Source organism: Podarcis vaucheri (genome assembly GCF_965113315.1).
Source record: "Podarcis vaucheri genome assembly, chromosome: Z".
In the NCBI taxonomy this organism is placed as follows: Eukaryota; Metazoa; Chordata; class Lepidosauria; order Squamata; family Lacertidae; genus Podarcis; species Podarcis vaucheri.
The window spans coordinates 37,961,027-37,986,767 of NC_138758.1; the positions used below are offsets into that span (position 1 = coordinate 37,961,027).

Sequence of the window (25,741 nt, forward strand, 5' to 3'; positions counted from 1 at the left end):
GTCTAAAAATAAATATAGTGCAAAGAAGTTATGTGGACAAAATTAGCACATCCTAAGGATAGCTTTGTGTTTCTGCAGAATTTATAAGTGGAAAAAACATGAGGAAAAATTGCTGGAGCACTCATATCTTCTCATTCTCTTGCTGAGAACATGAGACTGTGTGTGTTATGGCTGATTGAAAGAGCAGGAAAAGTTATTATAATGTATGGTGGTGGGAGTGAACAATCATTACCTGAACTCCTATCTGCTCAAAGGGATGTATTGAGGAAGTCATGAGTAGGATTGTGCTGTAAACCTACCAATGGAGCAGGGCCAGTGATTAGCGCAGAGCTTGTAAGAAATATGGTGTTAAAAGATTTCCAAGGTCTCAAAAAAACAACAACCCGTTCATAAGTGCACAAGGTAAACACACATACATAAGTATATAAACCACATGTCAGAAAAAGTACAGGTGAGCAATCCTAAAGCCATCTTGGCTCTCCTAAAGACTCTATGTTTCCTCTGCAGAAGGAAATATATTGGAGAAATCTTTCCCAGTAGTTCTTTTCACTTACAAATGCTACAAATCCTATTGTTAACGGAGTAATCTGAGGGCTCCCTTGGACAAAAAACAAGGACACCAGCCAGGAATACCAGAGCAAAACAGCAGCCAGTAGGCTTGGTCTTTATTGAAGACTGTTGCTACAGGACTCCCACTTGCAACAAGGTGGAACAAGATGGAAGCCCCGAACAAAAGAGAACCCAAACTTTTATTAGCTGCTAATCCCCATGTTACACCCCCAAACTACATCACTAATACATCATGGTTACATCATGAAAGGGGAGGTCTGGTGGCAGTAATCTGAGCATCCTGAACCCTGCCCCATGGTTCTCCTTGCCCTCCACCAAACACCCATCAAGTGTAACAAAAGAGATATTTACATTTCCCTGTTTCCCAGCCAAGTTAATCACACCCTTTTGTCTTCATCTGGTTTGTTATTTCTGGAATGGCTACCTGTCTGGCACTCAGGTATCAGGATGTCAGGAATTATCACTCGTGCAGAGGGGCTGCTGAGTAGCTGAGCTCACATGTCTATATGAATTTCTGAAGTTTCCCCAGTGAACCAGTACATAGATACATTTATCAGTGAATTGTTACATTTGGTACTGTGTAGCAAAGGCCCTTTGAATAGATAGGAAGAAACTGTGATGAAGTGTTTTGTGGGGACAAATAACAAAAGTCACAAAAGTGATAGTGCTGATTTTGGTAGTGAGCTGCATGTGCATGATATCTGCTGGAGGGGCAACCCCCCCAAACTATACATAAATTCCTGCAACAGTTTCTTAATGGTGTCTTTTGTATATGAATAGGGTGTGTCTGTGACTTGGATTCAAGCACTAAAGTATTTACCATCTCAAAAGACTGACTCAGACTAACCTGGTAATGAAATCAGTAATGCAAGAGAGACAAGCCACACTATCACATTTCTCTTGTAGATCACCTTTTTCTGTGATGTATGTATAATGCATTTTGGATGGTCTTTGGCTAAGGGGATGGGCTAAGACTTTCTAAAGTCTTCAAAAGTTCTTGCACACTGTGATAGGAATTTTATGGTCTTAGATCACAAATCCTGTCTCAAGGATATGTCTGTTTGAATAAGGTGTGAGCCTGTGACCTGGCCCAGGAAATAAGTATTTTACCACTACAAAAGAATGGCCAGGCTCCCCAGGAAATCCAATCAAGCAACCTGCCAGACAGGAGATAAACAAGGACAAGAGAAAAACAACATTTAAATTTCTGTGATGTAGGTGGGATGTATCTGGGGGGGTGGTGGTCTTAGGTTACACCCCTTCTGTGATGAATGCATAATGTTTCTGGGGGTGGTCTTGATCTAGAGAATGGGAATTTCAAAAGTCTTTATAAGGTCTTGGACACCATCTTTCTGGGTCCTCTTCCTCTCCTGCGTGTGAGGGGAGTACCCTGTTGCAACAGATCAATAAAGATCAAGCTTACTAGCTGCTTTGCTTCTCAATATTCTCTGGTTGGCCTCTCTTATTTTCTCCTACCAATAGAGAACCTATGTAAGGACTCTATATGGGCTCTTGGATACCCCATAAGGGAAAAGGGCATATTTTTATTTACAACAACACATTTGCTCTGGGTCCTTGAAAGGTGTGTGTGTGAACTTTGTTGCAGCAGAAAAATAAAGATCTTCTTTGCTTTCACTGGATCCTGACTCCACTCAGTTTTCCCTGACTGACACTGAATCCCTTGATGGAGAGCTGGGCTGTAAACACCAATCCCATTTTTTTCTATAACAGTGGTAGAATAAGTAGGGGCAGATGATTGCCTCTCACCGTATGCTACAAGGGGGAATTGCTGTCCTCCACGTGTTGGACTCCAACTCCCATCAACTCTTGCCAGCCAGTGGTCAAGGACATTGGGAGCAGGAGTCAAAGAGCTTCTGGAGGACCAGATTCCCCATTCCTGTACTCCTTTGGTCAGCAGAGTATTTCAATGGCTGTGCAAGATAGTGTTTTCTTTCCACCATCCAAAGTGCATGCTGTTCATCTTTAATTTCATTTCTGGGATGGGGTTGGAGGAATGATGCGGTGACTGGTAATGAATTGGGGGGGGGGTGTCAATAAACTGAAGGGGAATTTATTTTGGAGGTTGGGTGCAAAACAAATTGGGGCAAATTTATAGTAGTACTTATTTGGGTGATCCAAGCTTGGACTTAACTGAATGATTTATTTGAGGTTATTTACATGGGAAATTAATTGCCTTGATTTTTAAACATGCAAATATCTGTCTAAATGTCTATAAAGAGATTATATGCAAATTTGTACCTCCTGTTGGGACCAGGGCCTTGGCGACAATGGTTCAAATCTCCACTCAGACATGAAGCCCACTGGATTACTTTGGGCCAGTCACTATCTATCGGGGCTTACCTACTTCACAAGGTTGTTGTGAGCACAAAATGGAAAAGATGAGAAACATTTATGTTACCTTAAGTTCCTTAAGAGGAAAGAAGGGGGGGAATGTATATCCTCTTTTTGGGCAATCAGTTAAGTGACTACCTTGCCTCATTGGCTACATTGGTGGTTTCAAGGAAGGAAAATGTTCTCTCTGTCTCTAATCTGCCATCTCTAGTGCCCAGATGTGGATGATGAATAAGATAAAACAATGGAAGCATTATTCATTGTGATTGATGTGATAGGAATTTTGAGGTCTTAGATATATGTTAAACGAACCAAGAACCAAGCACGTACATAGATCAGCACAGGAAGACCGACCTGAAAGCATTTTGATTCCCAAACTGAGCAAATGTTTTCTCTGCAACGTCAAAGGAAAATGGAAAAGCCTCCCCACTGTCTTTTCCTTCACAAATCCTGTCTTAAGGGCACATTTAAGATATGAATAGGGTGTGAGGCTGTGACCTGGCTCAGGAACTAAGTATTTATCATTACAAAAGACTTGCCAGGCTCCCCAGGCAATCCAATCAAGTGACCATTAAACAGGTAACCTGGCAGACAGGAGGTAAACAAAGCACTCCGATTTCAATCACACGCCTCTACATCTCCTGAAAATCTTCTCACTGTCCCGCGGACTACATCTCCCAGCCTGCTTTGTGGCTGAAGCGTCTTCTTGCCCTTTAGGATTCATTCTCCGCGCTTTTTTGGAGAGGGTCTCCCAGGCTGCTTTGCGACCGCAGCGTCCCTCAGCCTCTTTTGCCCAAGTTCCGTGCACTACATCTCCCAGCTTGCTTTGCGGCGGCGGCGTCCTCCTCCCCGCGCTCCTATCAGTATATCCTCGCGCTCCGGCTTTCCGACAGGAGGTTGCTGGCCAAAGATGGCGGATGGGGTGTTAAGCGCCGGGGTCAACCTGGAGGCTTTTGCCCAGGCTATCTCGGCTATCCAGGCGCTGCGCTCCAGCGTCACGCGCGTCTTCGATTGCCTCAAGGACGGCAGGCGCAACAAGGAGGCTTTGGAGGGCCGTGAGAAGAGCTTCGTCTCCAGCTTCCAAGAGAGCCTCCACTCCGTCAGCCGAGACTTGGGGTGAGGAGGAAGGGAAAGAGGAAAAAGACCTGCCGAGGAGGAGGTTGCCCTGGGCGACACTCCCCCCTCCCTTCCTCCCGTTTCTGGGATGAGGAGATGGTGCCCACAAGGCTAGAAATGCTTGAGAAAAAGCCTACCCCCCCCCCCCCAATTAGATATGGAATTCGATAGTGCAATGAAATGCTAATTCGCTGTGACAACTGAGCAGTGGAACTTCCACGTTCAGGAACAGTCTGTTTTATGAAGGCTATGTGGGTTTGAGCAAGCCTTAAGGGAGGGTTGCTGCTGCTGTTCGTTGAAGAGTTATGCCGTGGAAATCACCACGGGCAGGTTAATGCTGCTTCGTTCATAGCAAGCCACAGGGGAGAGTAGCTGCTGTTAATTAATTGGAGATGCCATGCTGTCTACAGTTTTGCAGTGGAACCTCCATGTGCAGAGACAATACTTTCTTCTGAATACAACTTGGTTTAAGGCAAGCCACAAAGGGTAGTGGTTGATATTTGGAGATGCCATGCTCTCCAAACCTATGCAGGTGAACTTCCACAGCAGGGATGGTCTACCTTCTGAAAGCTTTGTGGTCTTGGGCAAGGTTTGTTGTTGGAGATGCCATACTTGCCACAGCTGCACAGTGTTCTGGAACCATACAGGTTCTGGGACCATCTCCCTTCTGAATTCTGTGCTGGGACCATCTCCCTTCTGAATTCTGTGCTGTTTGGACAAGCCACAGCAATGCTGTTGTTAACTGGAGATGCCATGCTCTGTACAGCAAAACAGTGAAACCTCTAGATCTAGAGGAGGTCTATCTTCTGGATGCTATATGGTTTGGGGCAAGCTAGAAGGGAGGATGGTTGTTAATTGTTGGATGTGTTGTGTTAAGAGATTGGTGTGTTGCTGTGACTGTCAGGTGCTGGGGAATGACCAGCAGACCCAGGGGCAAAAACTGAAAAAAAATAGGTTAATGGGAAAGAAAGAGGATGCTAACCAGAAGTGTAATGAAATGCCACATTCCCTGCTAGGCAGCCTTCTGAGGGCCACATGTCTGTGGTGGGTGGGTGGCTAGAGGCAAAAGTGGGTGGAGCAACAGGTATAAATACTACTTTTGCACAGTAGGTTACTTTCTCAAACCATCTCCCTATTCTCCATCCACAAAAGCAGGAGGCATCAACTTAGTTCAGGAACACATTTCTCTTTTTTTGTAAATAATTTTTTATAGATTTTCTTTTCTTTCCACAATGCATTCCAGCCAGGCGAAAACACTGAGGGTATGAAGTATAAAGAGAGCTGGAGAATGCATCTACCTTGCTCCCCTGTCTGTACTGAAAGTCTCCACACTTTTTAGACGCAGGGTCCAAATGCACATTTGGGGATCCTATATTTGTCTCCTGTTAATCTGACAGTTTTGAGATAGCTTGGGTGAGGGTATGTGACCTGGTCAAGGGACCTGTACACCAGTTGCAAAAGAGTGGTTCTCCAGGGTCTCAGGCTCAGAGTCTTTCCCAACACCTATAACTTCCCAGTTTGTTTCTTTTTACTGGTGATGCATTATGACACTGATTCTCAAACTTTTTTCTCTGGGACAAACTTTCATAACAAAAAATTGCTTGTTCCACACCATATTTTTTATTAATGAGAAATACATTGGAAAACAAAAAGAAACAATTCCTAGAAGTGCTTGATTTAGAACACAAACCACAACTACTTTATAATATGAGCATGGGACATCCATAAAGTATAAAACAGTGCAGCTACATAAGAACACGAATCATTCCTAAAATATAATTATAAACAAACATATCCGATGCTCCCGCCACTGCACCTACAATGAGCGTCCCAGTGCCTTCCCCTTACCCCTCTTACTCTTGGTACCCAGCAGTGATGTGCAATGTTGAGAAGCCCAGTGAATGAAGCTGCCCTGCTTATGCTACTACTGTGTAGTAAAATATGACAAAACCACATAAGAGTTAACAAAATGTGCTGTGTTAAATACCATAATTTAATGGCTTTTCATTTTATTTTAGTGAACTGGAACGTCTAAGTAATCTTGTAGGCAAGCCCTCGGAGAACCATCCTCTCCACAATAGTGGATTGTTGAGTTTAGATCCTGTTCAGGACAAAACACCCCTCTACAGCCAGCTGCTTCAGGCTTATAAATGGTCAAATAAGGTAAGAAATAAAATAAGTGTATTAATTTTAATTGCTAGTCAAAGTTATGTTATATAGAGGGGTTTGAAATTCTTGGCTATTGCAGCTTTGCTATCTCAGCTGCCTCTTGCTTTGATGCAGAGAGAAGCAGCTTACTGTGCTATGGTGCAAGAGAAATGATACTATGGCAGCTATATCTATACCCTGTCCTTGTTTTAAAAGGCTGCTAACAGAAGCTGATGATGGGGATGGGTTAAGGAAAATTGTATCCTCCATCCTCAACAAATTTGTGTGCACCTCTTCTACTCATAAGTGTTTAAAAAGCTCATCCAAAAGCATAAGGAGGTGCTTTTTCAGTCCTTGACATCTTCTAAGAATTCATTGGAGTTATCTCTCTGGTGACATTCATGTTTTAAACTTTATACATGTTTAAATAAAATGCATGATTGATTTGTATAATACAAAACTTTGCTTGTTCTAATGAGTTCAACAGGGTTTTAAACTTTTAGAATTGTACAAGAAAATACTATATAATATCTATATAATACCTACAAAAGTCGTATCAAACTGAAGGTGGAGCTTGTACCACTGGAGGAGAATCATGCTTCAAACTGTTGGGAAAATACCTTGAAATCTAATCACATGTTGAATTATTTATTTATTTATAACCACATTTCCCCCTGACAGGACTCCAGGTGTCTTACAGACAACAACAACAACATTTTGCCAATATGGTAGCTGTTACAGTACATAATTCTTGTCTGGTGATTGCTGTATCAACAGACCATATTATGGCTAGGCTTAAACTGTGTTTCCCTCTACTTTAGCATTGTGTGGAATGTTATTTAACTAAGTTTTACTCATAGTAGACCCATTGAAATGAATGGACCTAATTTAGGCATATACTATTTAAAAGCACGTCAAAGTGCAAGTAGATAAATAGGTACCGCTCCAGCGGGAAGGTAAACGGCGTTTCCGTGCACTGCTCTGGTTTTGCCAGAAGCAGCTTAGTCATGCTGGCCACATGACCTGGAAAAACTGTCTGCGGACAAACGCTGGCTCCCTTGGCCAGTAAAGCGAGATGAGTGCCACAACCGTCAGGGGTTACTTTACCTTTTTAACTTAGGCGTGCTAATTAATTTCAGTGGCTCTCCTCTAAGTAAAACTTAGTTGAATAACTTCTCTATATATTTTACATTTTTATCCAATATACATGATAGCAGCTGGTTTCTCTGTTTCTCATTGATGAAAATACCTGCTTAGTATTGGACAAACCCACCATTGGACAATGATTGTTATAGTAGGGTGGGCAATCTTTTTGGCATCAAGGGGGCATTCCTCTTTACTCAGAACCTTTGTATCCTGTGTAGTCACCTCAAAAAAGTGATATTAGGGTAATCATTACACACATAAAAATATAAGGAGACCTTGCTGGATCAGGCTGATGGCCCACTAGTCCAGTATCATGTTCTCAAAGTGGGCACCCAGATCCCTGTGGCAAACCCTCAAGCAGCTTTGTCTGCTTGTCACACACCTCCGCCTTTCCCCTTTAAAGAAGGAGATTCCCTCCAGAAACTCCCACCTATAAACAATGAAGTTTTCCTTCAATGCTTCAGCCAGAAGTGTATAGTTGTCTCTCCCTCTCAACAGGTGTGAAGGAATCTCCTTTAGGATAATGTCTTTCTTCCCAATTCTGAGTCTTCTTTTATTACTGGTTTGCAAAATTTTATCTCTAATTTGACTTGAGTTGAAAGATATCAAACAGTTTCCAGGCCATTTGTTTGCTTTAGCAACATCTGATTTCACTCTGAATATTTTCTCTGTGCCTTTAATTATTTTGTCTTCTTGAAGCTCTAACCATTTGGCTAACTCCTTAATGATTCTTTCATCAATAAGCTCCTCTGCCTCTTTGGGAACGCCTCTAAACCTCAAGGTCCTCTCTCACCTTTGCATCTGCACGTGGAAGTATAGTTTTATTTTAATTTTGTGCTCTATAATTGCCTTCAGAATGTGGTTTAAGCACTTTATGCCTTTTTATCTTTTTGTGATAAACTGGTTTCAAAGCACTTAAATACTCACTCAGCAGTTGCCCTTTAATCACCACTTCGTTATGAATTCAGTAATTTGTTTTCAACTCCATTGTTTACATCAGCTGGTATTGATGCTTCAGTTGTCTGTTCTAACAAGAGGGCTTGTCACCTGTAACTCTTTGCTCCTTCAGAATAATTTCTCTGGCCATCTCTTTCACTTCCTGCTTGTTTTATGATGCAGTAACATGAGACAACGTTTTACTCTTGCATGTATGCAAAACTGATTTAGTTGGATTGGTTTTGCCCACTCTTAGCAGCTGTTTTTAAATAAGAACATATGGAGTCACTGGAGTGGGTTTTTGGTCTGACTCTTTGCTGTCATTTGGAAGGGGAGAGCATTTAGTTGCTGTGATGCATGGAAGTACTTTTTGCCTCTCTGCATTTAATTTTTAATTTTTGACCCCTTTGTGGCTGGTGTGTTGTATATTTGATGAGCTGAGAGCCCAGGACAGCTTCCTTTCCTTCTCTGCCCAGATTGCTCATGCGTTAACAACTGTACACATAAAACACATCGCTGAGCTAGGATAAAATGTGGACTTAAGGGCAGGAGTAAAAAAAGGGGGGGTAAAAGAATGTGGATATTTCAGCATTTTTCAACTCATGAATTTACTCCCTATTAATAGAGTCCTGTACACTCATCTGCTCAAAAATATGTCCAATTAAAGATTGGATTGGATTTTTGTTGACTGCTGTGTGCTTGGATATTACACATCATTGGACCAATGCACCCTCCCATCCCATTGCAAAGTTGATGATCAAATGTTTGATGTGTAGTGCTGGTTGAGAAATGAGGCAACAGAATGGGACAGTTAGGGGGCTGAAGTCAGAATACGCATTCCTTGGGGACTGGAATCCATTGTTAGTGTTTGGAGCTCATCAGAGGAGAGGAATAATGCCTCCTGCTCATAAACAAACTTTTGGACAGACCTCTAATATATTTTTGAACAACTACATTTGAAATGTAGCTATGTATAGTAGGTGTGAATTGGTGTTTTCTCTTCACAAAAAAATGTGTGCAACACACTGGTTCTTGTGGCTTCAGTTTCATTCTTCATTTATCTATGTTCCTAACATGAAACTTAAAACAGGCTAAAAAAGAATAAGGGCTGTTAAATTCAATGTGACTTACCTTACAGTCAAGTAAGTAGATAACTGCAGACGAAACCAAATTATTAGAAGGGCCTTCCTTGTTGAGCTTGTGATATATAAATAGTCTGATTATGATTATTTATTATATTTGTATACCATCCTTCATCTCAAGTTCACAGGGTGGTTCACAACCTTAAAAAAGCAAAATGAGAACACAAAAGTACATAATAAAATATAAACAAACCAATAACTCCTCCCCCTTTCTCACAAACATTTTTAAAAGACCATAGAAGGTTAATCAGAGGCTTGGTTATAGAGAAACGTTTTCATAAACAGTAATTCTGTTTACTGTTTATGGAAACCAGTATTTCTTTCTCTTTTTTCTTTCTTTTCTTTTCTTTTTTCCCCTTTCTCTTATTTTCTATCTTCTTTCATAGTTAATGTATGACATATATGTAAACAATTGTGTTTTTTGCAGATATATCTGGACATTTGATTGTATTATTCAATAAAGTTATATTTAAAAAGAAAAAGAGAAAGAGAAATGTTTTCACCTGGTGCCTAAAGATATGTAATGAAGGCACAAGGTGAGTCTCCCTGGGAAGAGCACTCCACAAATGGGGAGCCACCCCAGAAAAGGCACATTCTCTTGTTGCCACTCTCTGCACTTCTCAGGGAGGAGGCACATGAAGAAGGACCTCAGAGGATGATCGCTGGGTCCCTGTTGGTTTATATGGGGAGCAGTTGTCATTGCGGTATTTACGCTTAACCTGAGGGTAAAACCCATTGAATCCAGTGGGGAAGGGGCATAGCTCAGTACTATAGCACCTAGTTTGCTTGCACAGGGGTTGTCCAATCTGTAGCATCTCCCAGTAGGGCTGGGAAAGATTCTTGCTCAGTACCTTGGAGAGCTGGTTCCAGCCACTGCAAGCCAATACTGAACTTGATGGGCTAATGGGCTGAATGACAGATGAAGAGAAAGTGGCTGGGAGAGGAGAAAATTGATTGAAATAGAGTGGGAAACTGAAAAGTGCAGCAGGTGGACCAATAGACTTGATTCAGTTGGTATATGGTAAAGCTAATTCTTCTGTTGTGGCATGCAACTTTGACTATGTTGGTTGCAAGGGAACCCCCAGCCCAGCTTTATGTCACTTGCAAACAGATGGACAACAGAAATAGAGGGTGTTTGTGTGTATGAGCAAATGTTAAATGAAAAGGGTTGGGGAAAGGGGTGTAACCATACGGTGTTTGCTTTGTTAGTTAAACACTTAAGTGGGCTAATTGCCTGTCAAAGAGCATATGGAAACATGAATTACATCTTTAAATCTATTTTTGTGTGTGTGTGTTTTTAAAAAGAGAAGCCAAGTTAAGATGCCACCCATCTCTAATCTTCTGTGTATTTTAGTAAATTCAAGAGCTAAAGTTCTTATAAAGATAACAGATAAAGAGGCAGGGGCCTGATTTGGACATGTTGTATGAATGAGCCTAAGTGAACATACTACCCCATTATCCATTTAAAGGTGGAGACTGCAAGAAGACTGGAAATACCTGCTTTTAAACTAATCAGAGTTTCCTATAACATGTGAACTTGAAAACACTGGTTCGTTCAATTTTAAACTCTGCTTGGTTGAACAAGTCAAGATTGTTAAGCTGTAGTTTGATACAGGCTTGTTTAGATTAAGCATAATTTGTTTTTGTTTTTCCTGTTGCTTTTCTACGCCACCCAATAACCCAAGTCTTCTGGGTGGTTTCTCTCAAGTATGGATGTAACGGGAACACCACTCGGTTTAATAGTGAATGCTTTCGATATCTACTGTATGAACTGTGCCAAGAAGCAGAGGAGAGTGTGCCAGCCTGTGTGTGTGTCAGCTTGTAAATGTAAGACTCAACCAGGGGTAGGAATTTTTGGCTCCTACTAGTAGGCCAGATCCTAACCTCTCTTAACCCCCGTGGGCCATTTTCATTGTAGAGCAGGACTGATCACGTGCCGTCCATTTGACATCACCAAAGTTTTAGGTGCAGTGTTTTCACTTGCCTTTGTGGTTTGAAATAAAAATGTGTATTCTTTTTCTAAAAACGTTTAGTAGAGTCTTCAAGTAATCATTTGCAGTGTGCTTTTAATAAAAACTTCTAAAATCGTAGGTGGCATCAAAGAATGCACTTTGTTATGTATACATGGGACTAATATTAATTAAATGTATGTGAGGATTCACTGTAGGAAAACACTGGTGTCAAAAGCTTATGCTCTATGGCAGTGTTTCCCCTATGGCAGTGTTTCCCCTATGGCAGTGTTGCCTGGTGTGCCGCGAGATGTTGCCTGGAGGGAGGCGGGTGAGTCCGGCGGCGAGAGGCGGGGCGGTGGCGGCGAGGAGCCAAGCCGCGCTCTCCTTCCTGCCTCGCTTTGCTGCCTCCTCCCCCCCCCACCCCCAAAGCTTGGAGGTTCCCCAGCAGGAAGGAGGGAACGTAATCCTCTCCAAGGGCTGCGGAAAACAGACATGCAAATGGGGGCTTGCCAGCTCTTCAAGCGCCGCCGGCTTTCTTCGGGAATTACCGCCCGCCGAGCCCAGTAACGCTGACAGGCCTCTCCAAGGGCTGCGGAAAACAGACATGCAAATGGGGGCTTGCCAGCTCTTCAAGCGCCGCCGGCTTTCTTCGGGAATTACCGCCCGCCGAGCCCGGTAACGCTGACAGGCCGAGCCGCGGGGCTTGGCAGCGCAGCCGGCAGAGTGTGGGAAAGGGCGGCCGCCACGCGCCGGGCAAGGCGAGACTCGACGGGGAGGACACCGGCAGCAGCGCCCCCCCCAACCCGCTCCGGGCAGGTAATTCACAGAGAGTGGACAGAAGGAAGCCTTAAAGGGCTTCAGCCTCCCAGAGTGGCGGGGAATAATAATAATAATAATAATAATGATGATGATGATGATGATGATGATGATGATAAAATTGACAGGTGGTGTTTTTCTAGGTGAGGGGGTGGGGACTGTAATAACAAAAAAATCAGCTGTATATCAACCGCTGTTTTGCAATGAGGAATTGCAAATAAGGAAGATCAAAAGGAGAATGTTTTTTGGGGGGGACTCTCTTCCTCCTCCTCCTCCTCCTCTCGTTCTTGCTCCTCTTCCTGGCAAAAGGGCTGATGAGACCCCTTCTCTCTTGGGTGCCGGTGGGTGCTGTGACGTTGACGCTGCTGTGGCAAGTGCCTTTACTTAGCAGAGTGCATTCCCCTTTACACAGGAGGGGAGGGAAAAATATTGAAACTTACACTTTCGTGCGTCCCTCCTGGTGCGACGCTGCGCGCTGACGTCACGGGGCTGTAATGGTGGTGTGCCTCGAGATTTTTTTTCATCAAACAAGTGTGCCTTTGCCCAAAAAAGGTTGGGAAACACTGCTCTATGGTGTTGAAATGGGTGAAAAAATCTGTCTGAACTAACACATTTGCAGCTGAATTCTTGAGTCACACCATTTTATTAATTCAGTGGCTGTTTGAGGGCTTAAATAGTTAAACTTTTTTATTCTAGTGCAGTTCAATAAAATAGATTGTCCAGTGGTGAACTTTTTGGCAGGTAAGCAGCTGAAATTCAGATTAGACTCCACCCCCACCCCCACCTCAGTTCTGCATGGCAAACTTCACTGCTTTCTCAGCATCAAGATGGCAGTTTAGAGACATTTTTAGTGAATAGAGATGATTCTATGTTGGCCTTGTTGTGCTCTGTTGTAGGGTGAACTTTGGTGTGTCTACATGATATGTATTAGGGAATGCCACCGTAAAGGTAAAGGGTCCAGTCGTGGCCGACTCTGGGGTGGCGGCGCTCATCTCGCTTTATTGGCCAAGGGAGCCGGCGTACAGCTTCCGGGTCATGTGGCCAGCATGACTAAGCCGCTTCTGGCGAACCAGAGCAGCGCGCGGAAACGCCATTTACCTTCCCGCCGGAACGGTACCTACTGTATTTTTCGCCCTACAGGGCGCACCTAGTTTTTTTTGGGGGGGGGAGAAATAAAGAATTTTTTTATCCCCCCCCCGGCGCGGGGCTGGGCCGGGGGAAGCCCGAGCTTCCCCTGACCCCAGCCCCCAGAACAGGCTGCTATCTGCAAGCCTTGGGAGCCCGGCGGGAACTGCCGCTGGGCTCCCCAGGCTTGTGGATATCTGCCCGAAGCCCGGGGCGTGATCTGCTGCGCTCCCCGGGTTTCGGGCTGCAGGTTGCTGTCCGCAAGGCTTGGGAGTCGTGCCGGGCTCCCAAGGCTTGCGGAGAGCTGCCCGAAGCCCGGGGTGCACTCCGCTGCGCTCTCTGGGTTTTGGGCTGCAGGCTGCTGTCTGCAAGCCTTTGGAGCCCGGTGGGAAGTCACGCTGGGCTTCCAAAGCTTGCGGGTAGCTTCCTGAAGCCTGGAGAGCGAGAGGGGTCGGTGCGCACCGACCCCTCTCGCTCTCCAGGCTTCAGCGAAAGCCTGCATTCGCCCCATAGGACGCACACACATTTCCCCTTCATTATTGGAGGGGGGAAAGTGTGTTCTATAGGGCGAAAAATACGGTATTTATCTACTTGCACTTTGACATGCTTTTGAACTGCTAGGTTGGCTGGAGCAGGGACCAAGCAATGGGAGCTCACCCTGTCGCAGAGATTCGAACTGCTGACCTTCTGATCAGCAAGTCCTAGGCTCTGTGGTTTAACCCACAGCGCCACCAGCGTCCCTTAATGTCACCTTAGCAACACATTATTTCTATGTACCTTGAGGTTAGATTAAACACTGTTCTCACTTGCTGCTTTCCTTTATTGTTACTTGTATATTCATGCACACTTTGCCCTTGACGTGTCACTTGTATGTCCTAGCCCCAGTGCATGCCTGAGGCTGTGTCTGTTAAGATGTTTCCATGGATTCTGCAGTAGCAAAGCTTTGTGAGAACTCTTTTAGTAGGACACCTATCTTAAATAGGCAGTTTGATAATCTTTACTCTAAAATGGCACATCTTTTTGACACCTTTTCTGTTAATCTTTGCAGGGCTGTTGACCCTGCCATCTGCTAATGCAGATGTGTCATCCCATTGGTCTTAGTAAAGGAATTTCCCATCCTTCCAGACTGCTCTTACAGCTAGAGCTGAGCCCAAATTATGCTCTGTTTTGCTGTAATATTTGCATGCTGCAAAGTGCTTCTTGTTTGATTTTTTTTGGAGAAGGGGAAACAATCTTCTGATCACTTTTCAAAAATGCATTTTAGAGAACCATTGAAAGTGTGGTACATAAGGTTCTTGGCCAAAGATTTTTAGACAGTTGAATTATGTGAACTAAATAGGGGAGGGATGAATAGCACAAGGGCAGTACAAATAATTGAGCTAAAAAGGGGGAAAAAGCAATCTTAAATAAAACATTTTCTCAGTATATGCAAATAAGTTCATTAGCTGGATTAATGTAAAACAAGCAGTTAAACAGATTATTATGAGAAACTAAAGAATAATTAAAGATGGAGTAATGTTTAAAATTCTGTATGAAATTTAAATTCAGAAGAAACCACAAAAGGGAGGGGGAGTCAAATATATATCTATTAGAAATGTATGTGATTTGTGTTTTTGTATGTTTGTAATAAGTTTCTTTTGAAAAACCAAAAAATACAATTTAAATTGAAAAAAAATCTCAATACGCATTGAAAATATATGGATAAAAGTAAACCTCCAGCAGACTGCATACTTCATTTTGCCTGTTGAGGTCATCATAACTAATTGGGTGGTTCACACATTTTGGAATAGGGCTTAGTTATGTTGCTGATTTATGCGGTCTTGTTCCTGGTGTTGTGCTGGCCTTTGCAGGTGCCCTAAAACAACTGGCTACTCAGGGAGGGGTAGAGTACCTCTTTCAAAGTGATGCCGGTGTATCATAGGGTGTAAGAACATAAGAAGAGCTGTTCTGGGCCAGGCCAGTGGCCCATCTGATCCAACTTTTTGTCCTCATACTGGGCAACCAGATGGCCCAAAGGGAAGTCTGCAAGCAGGACCTGAACACAAGAAGACTCTCCCCACGTGTTTTCCAGCAACTTGTCTTTGGAAGCATACTAGTCCTAATATTGGGCTGTATCCAATGTTAGTCCTACTCAGATTACATCCTTTAAAACAATGGACACAATTGACTTAATGCCATTGATTTAATTGTGTCAACTCTGAGATAAACTTATTTGGATGCAACCCACTGAAGTTTGCCAGTCATGACTGGTAGCCATTGATAGCCTTATCCTCTAATTCTCTTTTAAAACCATCCAATTAGTGGCCATGACTACATATTTTGGTAGTGAGCTCCATAGGTTTAACAAATTGCTGTGTGTGAAAGTACTTCCTTATGTGTCTTCTCATTCTTTAAACATTCAGCTTTATTTGATGGGTTCTGGTATTGAGAGAGGGAGAAAAACTTTTCTCTGACCACTTTCTCCACACAATGCAGAGTTTTATTCATCTCTTACATATCTCCTCTTGTGTGCCTTTTCCCTGAATGAAAAAGCCCCCAATACTGTACCCTTTTTTCATTGGGGAGCAGTTCCAGTCTCATCAGTTTGACTGCTTTTTCTGAACATTTTGTAGCCCTATGATATCCTTTCGAGATGTGGCAACCAGAACTATTGTGCAGTCACACCTTTGTATATAGAACCCCCTCCTTAAAAGAGTGCTAACTACCAATAATGAGTTATGATTTTCTGACATTGAAGCCAAGGGAAATAACATTGTACTTTCTATAGTTTATTAAATTATCTGTTTCATTCTCAGTTATTTGTGTAGGTCATTTTGTTGCATGCCTTAAAAAAAATCAATAGGTACTTGTAGGGAAGTTTCAGACTTGTTAGACTGCTTTGGTAGCTTGGTATTGATCAGACACAGATATTGAGTTTAACAGCAATAAAGTGTCATTAATTGTTAACCGTAAGAGTCCAAGAACAGTGTTGAGGTGAACTTTTTTTGTCTTGTAATAAGCCAGAATTCCATGTGAATTTAATAGATAATTTCTAATTGTATTCAAACATTTCTAATTTGCTTTGGTATGACAAGTGAAATTGAAATATGTTAATGGTCTCAGAGAACTGCATTTTACCCAAGCCACAAGATTTACTCTACAAAATTTCTCTATAACATTTCTTATATTGTTACTTCAGGTATCCAGTTTTTTGCAGAGAGATTTCATTCATACAATTAAGGGAAGCATTTTTTATTTACTTCATTAGAGCAATGATGCATGTGTGAAGAATCTTGACAAGTATTTGGTCATTATGATCCCTCTTGGGAATGAGATATCATTGCTTTTGAAATAGATGTTGCTACTCTGATTTTCATTTTTGATTAGGATCAGAGTGGGAAAGCTATCAGGATTTATAATCTAGGATCTTGACATACCTAAACTGGCTTCAGTAAGTAAACGAAGCATCATATTCAGTCGTTGCTTTGCACAGAGGACTGTTACCCTGTTTTCTAGACTTGAGTCAAAGGAACGGACGTAGAGGTCCTCACATTATGTGTTGCTTCATTTTTTCAAAGAAAATCTCTAAGCAGTTTGCAACATCCTAAACATACCTGTTCCCAAATATCCCCAGTTGGCTCAAGTCATCTTCTCCAGGAGAGTCTAAGCTCATTGCTGCCCAACCAGAGGGCTACTGGAAAATTGGGTGATGAAATGGAATGAAGAAATCTTTCCTCCAGCCCTAAGAATGTTTCTTTCTTCTGGCAAATAAATACATTCAGTGTTTTCCCCTAGGAATTTTTCTCTTGCAGGTTACAGGCAAACAGTTTTTTTATTGATCAGTATTAAGCAATAAGGAACGCGGGTGGCGCTGTAGGTTAAATCACAGAGCCTAGGACTTGCCGATCAGAAGGTCGGCGGTTTGAATCCCCGTGACGGGGTGAGCTCCCGTCGCTCGGTCCCTGCTCCTGCCAACCTAGCAGTTCAAAAGCACATCAAAGTCCAAGTAGATAAATAGGTACCGCTCCGGCGGGAAGGTAAACGGCGTTTCCGTGCAGTGTTCTGGTTCGCCAGAAGCGGCTTAGTCATGCTGGCCACATGACCCGGAAGCTGTACGCCGGCTCCCTTGGCCAATAAAGCGAGATGAGCGCTGCAACCCCAGAGTCAGCCACGACTGGACCTAATGGTCAGGGGTCCCTTTACCTTTATTAAGCAATAAACAAATTAGCAAGTTGATATGCCATTAGTTCAAGATATTGAAACTTATTTTGCTTGTCTGCCTGTTTCAAAAAGCACAAGCTTTAGCTTGTCCAGAATCTATATTTAAATAATCATATGTTTTGTTTGTATAATTCAGTGGTGTGTGATCAATGGACTAAGGGGACTAGGCTAGTCCCCTAAATGTTTCCCTGGCTCTCCTTCTTAAAGCCCACAAAGCTTCTGCCTGGCTTAGGGAGGGAGGCACAATGCTCTGATGGGTTCAAGAGCCCTCCCATCACCTTCCCAAAGCCCGCCCAGATTTGCAAACGAGGCAGGAGGGCTCCAGCATCCATCAGAACCCTGGCGCCTCTTTCAGGATGTGTGTGATGTCAGGATGTCGCAGTGTCACGTGTGCATCCCCCCCCCCCCCGGTCCTGGCCCTAACTGTTCTCCTACAAAAAACCCCCACTGTGTGTCACTGGAACAATTTTTTGTATAAGTTGGCATATGGTCATTAAAATCCACATAAACAGTGAGAGGGAGAGCAGTTGTAACAACTGCACATGTATAAACCGTCGCATTTGAGAGTTTTGATTTGACAACATTAATCTTCAATCTACTGTCAGAGAATAATGGAAACGGGATTTGGGTAGGTTCTGTGACTCGTTTTGTCATAGTTTTCTGTGGTTTAGGAAAACCTTCAATTATTCTGTAAATGTAATCAAAATATTAGGTAAAGTTACTGTGGTTGACAAGCTTGTTAGAACCAAGCTCCTATACACTATTAATAGCACTGACTGGAAACTGCTCATTTGTAGTGCTGAATAGAAGCCCCTCAATTAGGTGTAGATCTTTCAGTGATGTGAAGATGCTTAATCAGATGAGCCCATTTTAGAACTGGCATTCACTGGTTCACATGTGCCCTTGTAGAAGTAGTTGAAATCCACAATCCCTTTCATACCTGTTTCATTTGCATTGTAGCTGACAATCTTAGGATTTTCTTTTTTTTAAAGATGTTCCATGCCAGTCAACTAAACAATGCAAAATATTCCTTGCCTAAACAATGTAAAACAAAAGAGTGAGATTAGACAAATGGGGGAAAATCTCTGTACTTGAAAGGGTTGAGATGCACAGTAGGTATTGTAGGAAATTGCAAAGAGCTAATTCCTGTAGGGTTCTGCTCAGCAGGGTGGCACATTTATAATAAGAAATTTCCAGCAGGAGACTACCTATGACAATGAAAAAAACCCCTTAACTGAGGCTCTTGTCTCTGGGCTTTGCAGAACAAAGAGGGCTTTGACATTGGCTGATAACTATTGAAAGCATGCATTTAATTGGGACATGTAGATTGCTCTATAAACATCTGTGGCTGTGCTTATACCAAGGAAAAAGAAAATGAAAGACTTGGTTATTTATTGTTAAACATGTATTCTGGGATCTGACTGAGTGAGCCACCTGTGTTGCACTGTTCAGGTACAAAGGAGGTGAGTTAATGGCAGTCCTTACACACAACAAATACCTTGTCTTCCTTGGGGCCAATTTTGCCACTAATGGTTTCATACCATCTTTGAGTGTGTGTGTTAATATATTATGGGTTATAGGGGCCATTGTTGTAGCACAGTAGATGCTTTTGTGCCCCTGCGGATGGGATACTTTTGTGGAACCAAATTATCCTGGTGCTTTCCTTAGGTATGCAGGATCCTGCTGGCTTTGTCAGTTCTGCCTTGTAAGGTTCACCCTCCTAAGTGATGGCAGGGAGGCCTCTGTGACAGTGTTTTTGCTGTGGCTCCTGCTGCTTGGCAGCACAGCCTTTACTTCAATATTAGCATTTCTGAAGTTGAATGACCAAAGAATTTTAGCCTGAGGATAATTGTTGTGTGTGTGGGGGGGGGATACCTTAAAAACCACAATATTCTCCCTCTCTCTCTCTCTTTCTCTCATTCACAGTCCTGAACAAAAGCTGTGTTGCTCTTGGAAGATGTTCTGCAGTGTGTGAGGCAGAACGTCAGGGCAACAGTGTAGGGTAGAGATGCCTACATTATCAGCTGCCCTGCCTCCTGCCCCCACTTCTGATTTAGGGATTCTTTTCAGTGTAGTATGACTATAGATGACCTACTGATATTCAGATTGAAATAAAAGCCCAAGAGGAAGGCAGAATCATAGTTCTGGATAAATTTGAGCTTGAACACTTATGAAAAGAAAAGCTAAAGTTAACCTTTTTTTCCAAGTAGAGAATAATTCAGCCTAATGCAAACTTGATAAATACGTCATCAGTAGGGGTTGTTTTTTTTTTAAAGACTCAGAGTGATGAAGCTATAGGTTGTCCTCCTGGAAAGGGAGTTCCAAAGATATTTGGAATGGGTTTTGCTGTAAAACAGTTTTAATGAGTGATCTTTTTTTCTTCTTATCCTTTTAAGAGTGTTTACTCACAGGGCAATCCAACCTGTCAGACCAAGTGGGCCACAAGAGTTTTTACCATAGAACCCATGGCCTGCACATTGAATTAAATTTCCATATTGTAAATTAAAGTGTTTGTAATATATTTAACATTATTTAATATACACAATTAATATATTTGATTGAATATATAAATTAAATACAGAAATATATGTTATATATTTATTTTTAAAAAATTAAACACAGACAGATGTTGAGACCAATGTATAATAGAATGAAAGTTTAAACAAAGTTGAACAGAAGCCTTCTGTTAACAAATAGGATCTCGTTCCTTATGGGAGACAAACAAGGTGCCCACTGGAAAATAAAGGTGCCGCAACACTTTCAATCTCACCAAGAACTGACAAGGTGTTAGTGATTTATAGCACTTTGGGGATATATTAGAATCCAATTTTGCCTAGTTAAGGGAAGTGAGAACTGGCATTGCTCATGTTGCAGCATTGCCAAATATTGGTGCACCTCAGAAAGTGACAACCACAAATCATTTTAATGTTTGAAAGTAGCCCTGTGCTGACTCAGGCAGGTGGTCCATTTAGCTCAGTATTGCCTATATTGACTGCCAGAGATTCTCCAGGGTTGTAGGCAGGGATTCTTTCCCAGCCCCAAGGGAGATGCCAGTGATAGGTCATGGGACCTTCTGCATGCAAAGCAGATGCTTTGCTATTGAGGTATGGCCCTTCTTCTAGCCCTGAGGCAGTTTCATGTTGTACTTGAAACAGTGGAACATTATGGATGCAATGCTCCAGTGTCTCTTAACTGTGTTAAGATTGGGAAGAAACCACAGAACTGTATTCTTTCTTTTCCCTAGCCCCTCTCTTGTACAAATTCCCCTGCTGGCGGTAGTGCTGCGAGGAAGCATATGCACTGAATGCAAAATCTCTTATTCAAGTCGCTGCATCTCAAAGAGCTTCAGTGGAAAATTCTCCATGATAAAAGGAAGAAAAATTTTCATTTTATAAAAGTATTAAAACAATGAACAGATATAATACCAGCAAAATTGGGCAGTTTCAGAATTGTTATTCTGCTCCCTCTCCCATGTGAATTCTCCTTGAGAAGCATGTGTATTTTTGTAATTAAAAAAAAAACAACACATCTCCTTCAGTTTGCTAAAATTAGTCTACTTTGTTTTCAGCACCTTGAATTTTTAACAGTATAAGAGAAGTGTTTATGCTACTGAGTTGCCATGCCTTAAAATATTTTAATAAAAATAATTTACAAAAAGAGTTTACTATTTGTTTGAATAGGATTTAAAACAATCTCCTTCCCAACTCCCAAATACCGTATTTTCCGCCCTATAGGATGCACTTTTCCCCCTCCAAAAATGAAGGGGAAATGTGTGTGCATCCTATGGGGCGAATACAGGCTTTCGCTGAAGCCTGGAGAGCGAGAGGGGTCGGTGCGCACCGACCCCTCTTGCTCTCCAGGCTTCGGGCAGCTCTCCGCAAGCCTGGGGAGACTGGCGCGACTTCCCGCCGGGCTCCCTAGGCTTGCGGATAGCAGCCTGTTCTGGGGGCTGGGGTCGGGGGAAGCTCGGGCTTCCCCAGCTCCGTGCCGGGGGGGGGGAATATTTTTTTCCTCTTTATTTCCCCCTCCAAAAAACTAGGTGCGCCCTATGGGCCAGTGCGCCCTATGGGGCGAAAAATACGGTATTTCATTTCTGACAACTTTTGGGAATTGGTAAAAAACCTTCTTTTGGCAAAAATCAAACATACTGAATTGGATACCAATTAATGTAGGGTGGTTCAAAAAGCTTCTGGAAAACCATAATACTGGGGCAGATCTGGGAAAGACCTTGCCTGAGACCTTGGAAAGCAGCTTCCAGTATCACTAGAAAGATAAGGCTAGATGGAGCAACCAGCTGTAACACCTTGTCTTCTTAATAAGAATATAAGAAGAAACGAAAGTCCATCTAGACCAGGTATGGGGAACCTTAGGCCCTCCAAATATTGCTGAACTACAGTTCCCATCAGCTCTAGAAAATGTGGCCAGGGATGATGAGATTCAGCAACATCTGGAGAGCTAAATGTTTCCCAGATTTCATCTAGATTGAGGAGTACTTTGGAGGAAGCTTTATGTGGCCTTACTCTTTAGCTGTTGGCTAAGAGGAAATGTGGATTAATGTTAGCCAAGGAATTAGCAATTGTTGGCAGTGATTCTGATGTAATCCTTGACTTGTGCATTTGAGAAATCTGGAGCATGCTGTAGTGTAGTGTAGTGCTGTTTCATGAGCTGCTGCCTCAAATGGCAGTTCTGGTTAGCCTTGACTGCAATTAACATTGGTACTGATTTGTTGCTTACGGTATTTTTCGCCCTATAAGACGCACTTTTCCACCTCCAAAAATGAAGGGGAAATCTGGGTGTGTCCTATGGGGCGAATGCAGGCTTTCACTGAAGCCTGGAGAGCGAGAGGGGTCCGTGTGCACAGACCCCTCTCGCTCTCCAGGCTTCAGGAAGTTATCCCAAGTCTTGCAAGCCCGGCGGGATGTCCCGCGGGCTCACAAGGCTTGCGGGCAGCAGCCTGCACCCAAAAGCTGGGGACAGCGGGGAGGCGCAGAGCCGCCACCCCGCTATTCCCCGACCTGAACTGGAGGCTGGTGGGGGCAGAAGCAAGCCTGCTCCCCCCCCGCCAGCCCCACAAGCTCGGGAGATAGGGGGATGGCGGAGCGCCGCCATCCCGCTATTCCCTGACCTGATCTGGAGGCTGGCGGGGGGAGAAGCAAGCCTGCTTCTCCCCCCGCCAGCCCCACAAGCTCGGGGGACAGCGGGCCAAGCTGTCCCTGAAGGCAGAAGAGGGAGACGGAGCACTCCATCTCCCTCTTCTAGCTTGGGATGGTTGCGCAAAGCCTCTGCTGGGCAGCGCAGTGCGCTGCCCCACAGAGGCTTGGGAGGCTGTCGCTGAAGGCAGAAGAGGGAGACGAAGTGCTCCGTCTCCCTCTTCTAGCTTGGGGATGGCTGCGCAAACCTGGGGGGAAATCAAATTTTTTCCTTTGATTCCCTCCCTCAAAAAATAGGTGCGTCCTATGGGCCGGTGCGTCCTATAGGGCGAAAAATACGGTAAGTGTAGTGGAAGGCAGTGAAAACTTGTACCAGGAGGAGTGGGCTGGTAGAAAGGTGTGGGGGATCCTACAGCTAAGAGTTTTGAAGAGTTGTGTCACCTATATGTATTGTTATTCTGTTTTTTAAATAGTACCACCTAAAAAAAAGGTAGAGAATAGCATGCACAGTTTGGTTTTTGAAAAGGTTTATTTCCATAAAGGTGAGAAAGTACTACTATGTTTCTTTTCACTAATTTATTAAGGAGCAGAGCTGTGTTCCTGCTGAGTACAGTGTAAAAGCTCAGATCATAGCATGCATGTTTATATAGACAGTTGGGGCTTACTGATAGAACTCCTGCTTAATACCTGTTTGAAGACTGGGCTTCAGCTGAAGGATTTCTACTAATGAACATATATACTCACAGTACATCACTAGTCAATCCTACTCCCTGAAGTAGGTCTTTCCAGCATGCATCCTAAACTGTCACTCTGAGGCTAGGTGTGTGGGAGGTAATTGCCAATAAGAGGCTCTTTGTTTTAGGTTAACACAGATAAAATAAAACAAAACTCAGCCTTAAAACTGAAACCAATAAATCTGTAAAATCCTGTAAAATACAGAAGACTGTGGTGCTGTCGGTGTCTAAAATATTAATGTGGTTGCTTTGTTTATTTTTGGCCAACCACTATGATTTCCCCCCAAAAATGTATATTTATTTTATGTGTATAATGTATTTGACAGCTTCTTTTCACTCGGAGCCTAATTCAGTTTGAAATGACTGCTATTTATCTATTAAAGCTTCCCCCGCCAATCATGACATTAACTGGGATTTGTTTTGCTATGCTAACTTTTTACTGTATGAAATATATGGAAGCTGTCAGCTTTCCAACTCCAGAGTGAGTGTGGGGGAAGCTGTTGTGTCTGAGATGAACTTTGGTAGAAGAACGATGTGATAGAACAATTTCATATCTTTTCTGTAGCCCGTCTTAGTCTCTTTCCCCCTGTCTGTATGTCTGTCTACCCATCATCTATCTATCAAGAATAAGAAGAACTATTGCTTCAAAACGAGCTACATATTATACTAATATTCATTTGCCCTATCCATATGCTTTCAGTTGGATTCTGTTTAGGAGTTACAATGCTGTTGTCATGTTGAGATTGTAATTTTGGCCTGCCTTACGGCTCCGTGTTTTATTTTCTATGTGTGTGTGTGCGTGTGCGCGCGTGCGCATGCCATTTTTCACTCCCTAGTGGAAGGTTGCATTTCTAGAATTTCAGAGAAATTATATAAACTTTTGTTTTTGCCGTTTTGGGGTTAGTTGGCAGATTGTGTAGTGTGATTTATTTTTAAGGCTAATCTGTCATTTTGAGCAAATCACTTTATAGGATCTCTCAAGGCTTAGGGCCAAATTGTGACAGTTTCATGTGCTTTAAACACGAAACTTTTCTGACTGTGGAGAGATTTTACACCTAGTGCTTCCTGACACCATCTATCACTGGGCTCCCCATGGCAGTGTCACTAGAATACAGTGGTGCCCCGCAAGACGAATGCCTCGCAAGACGGAAAACTCGCTAGACGACAATGTCTTGCAAGTTCCTGCGGGTTTTTCCCCTCCCCCCTTTTTCTAAGCCGCTAAGCCGCTTATCAGCTGATCCGATAAGCCGCTAAAAGCCACTAATAGCGCTAATCCGTCAATGGGCTTGCTTTGCAAGACAAAAAAACCGCTAGACGAAGAGAATCACAGAACGGATTCTTTCCGTCTTGCGAGGTACCACTGTACTGGGCTGAGATTTAGCCATGATTTCATTCCAGCATCTCTGAGCATATATGGTAGCCTGATGGATCAGGCCATTGACCCATCTAGTCCAGCATCCTGTTCTCCATTGCTGCTTTGCTCGCCTGTTGCTGAGAGATAGTAAGAAGGATGTGCTTTTGTTTATTTATTTAAATAAGAGGAAAATGTGCTTTATTGTCCAGAGTGAGTAGAAGCCCAGTTTTTTAGACACAGTTCTATTCAGTACCACTTGATGTTACATTCCCTGAGTGGGAAGGGATATTTCCCCATACTCACTGTGAGTTTCATAAGGACAGCAGCAGGAGGACATGATGTTTGTACATTATTGTTTAGCACAGCCAACCTGGCACCCTCTGTGTGTTTTGTACTATAACTATCAGAAGTTGTAGCTCAAAACATCTGGAGGGCACCAGGTTGGTGAAGACTGGTTTAGCACAAAATGAATGAACCTCCACAGGCCTCTGAGCAGAGTGTGGTGCTCACAGACTCCCCCCTTACCTTTTCCTGCTTCTGCCCAGCCCAGGAAGAGTACTTATGGAGAAAGTAGTTTGGCTTTCACTGAATCTTGGTGATCAGTGTGTGTGAACCAGGAATCCTGGTTTGCAAACAAACAAACAAAACAAACCCTGGTCAGTTGCATAGGTTACAAAGCTGGTATACTTAACTAAGCATTGCTTATGGATTGGATTCTTGGACAGTATATGATGGTAAGCTAAGTTTTGGTGAAATTAAAGCAGATCTTTGTAGAAATCTTCCAGACTTCACAGGGGAAGGGACTTGCGACACTCAAGCTTGTTGTTGTAGGCATCCGTCTGTCTTGGGCAACAATGGAGTGTGCTTCCGGGGGTGATATCAAACCACTGGAGAGTTGAGCTTATTTAAATATGAATGGGACCAATGAATATACATTGTTCTAGTATCATTTGATCTATTGGAAGATGCTTTGGATATCATTTGCTCAAAAGGTTGGGTA

At 43.0% G+C, this 25,741-nt stretch overlaps 1 protein-coding gene across 7 annotated transcripts in view; it reads left to right on the plus strand.

The window, feature by feature from the left end:
• The first annotated feature begins 3,689 nt into the window (after positions 1-3,689).
• Positions 3,690-25,741, plus strand: part of MED27 (mediator complex subunit 27) — a 185,970-nt gene continuing 163,918 nt past the window's right edge. For 3 of the 7 annotated variants that reach the window (XM_082207878.1, XM_082207880.1, XM_082207879.1), the window contains exons 1-2: positions 3,693-4,038; positions 6,057-6,201. In XM_082207878.1, coding sequence (XP_082064004.1) covers positions 3,833-4,038; positions 6,057-6,201 — 351 coding nt within the window. In that variant the 5' untranslated portion in view covers positions 3,693-3,832. Of the gene's footprint in view, positions 4,039-6,056; positions 6,202-25,741 lie in introns of all 7 variants that reach the window. The other 4 variants (XM_082207876.1, XM_082207877.1, XM_082207874.1 and 1 more) reach the window with 4 other exon arrangements.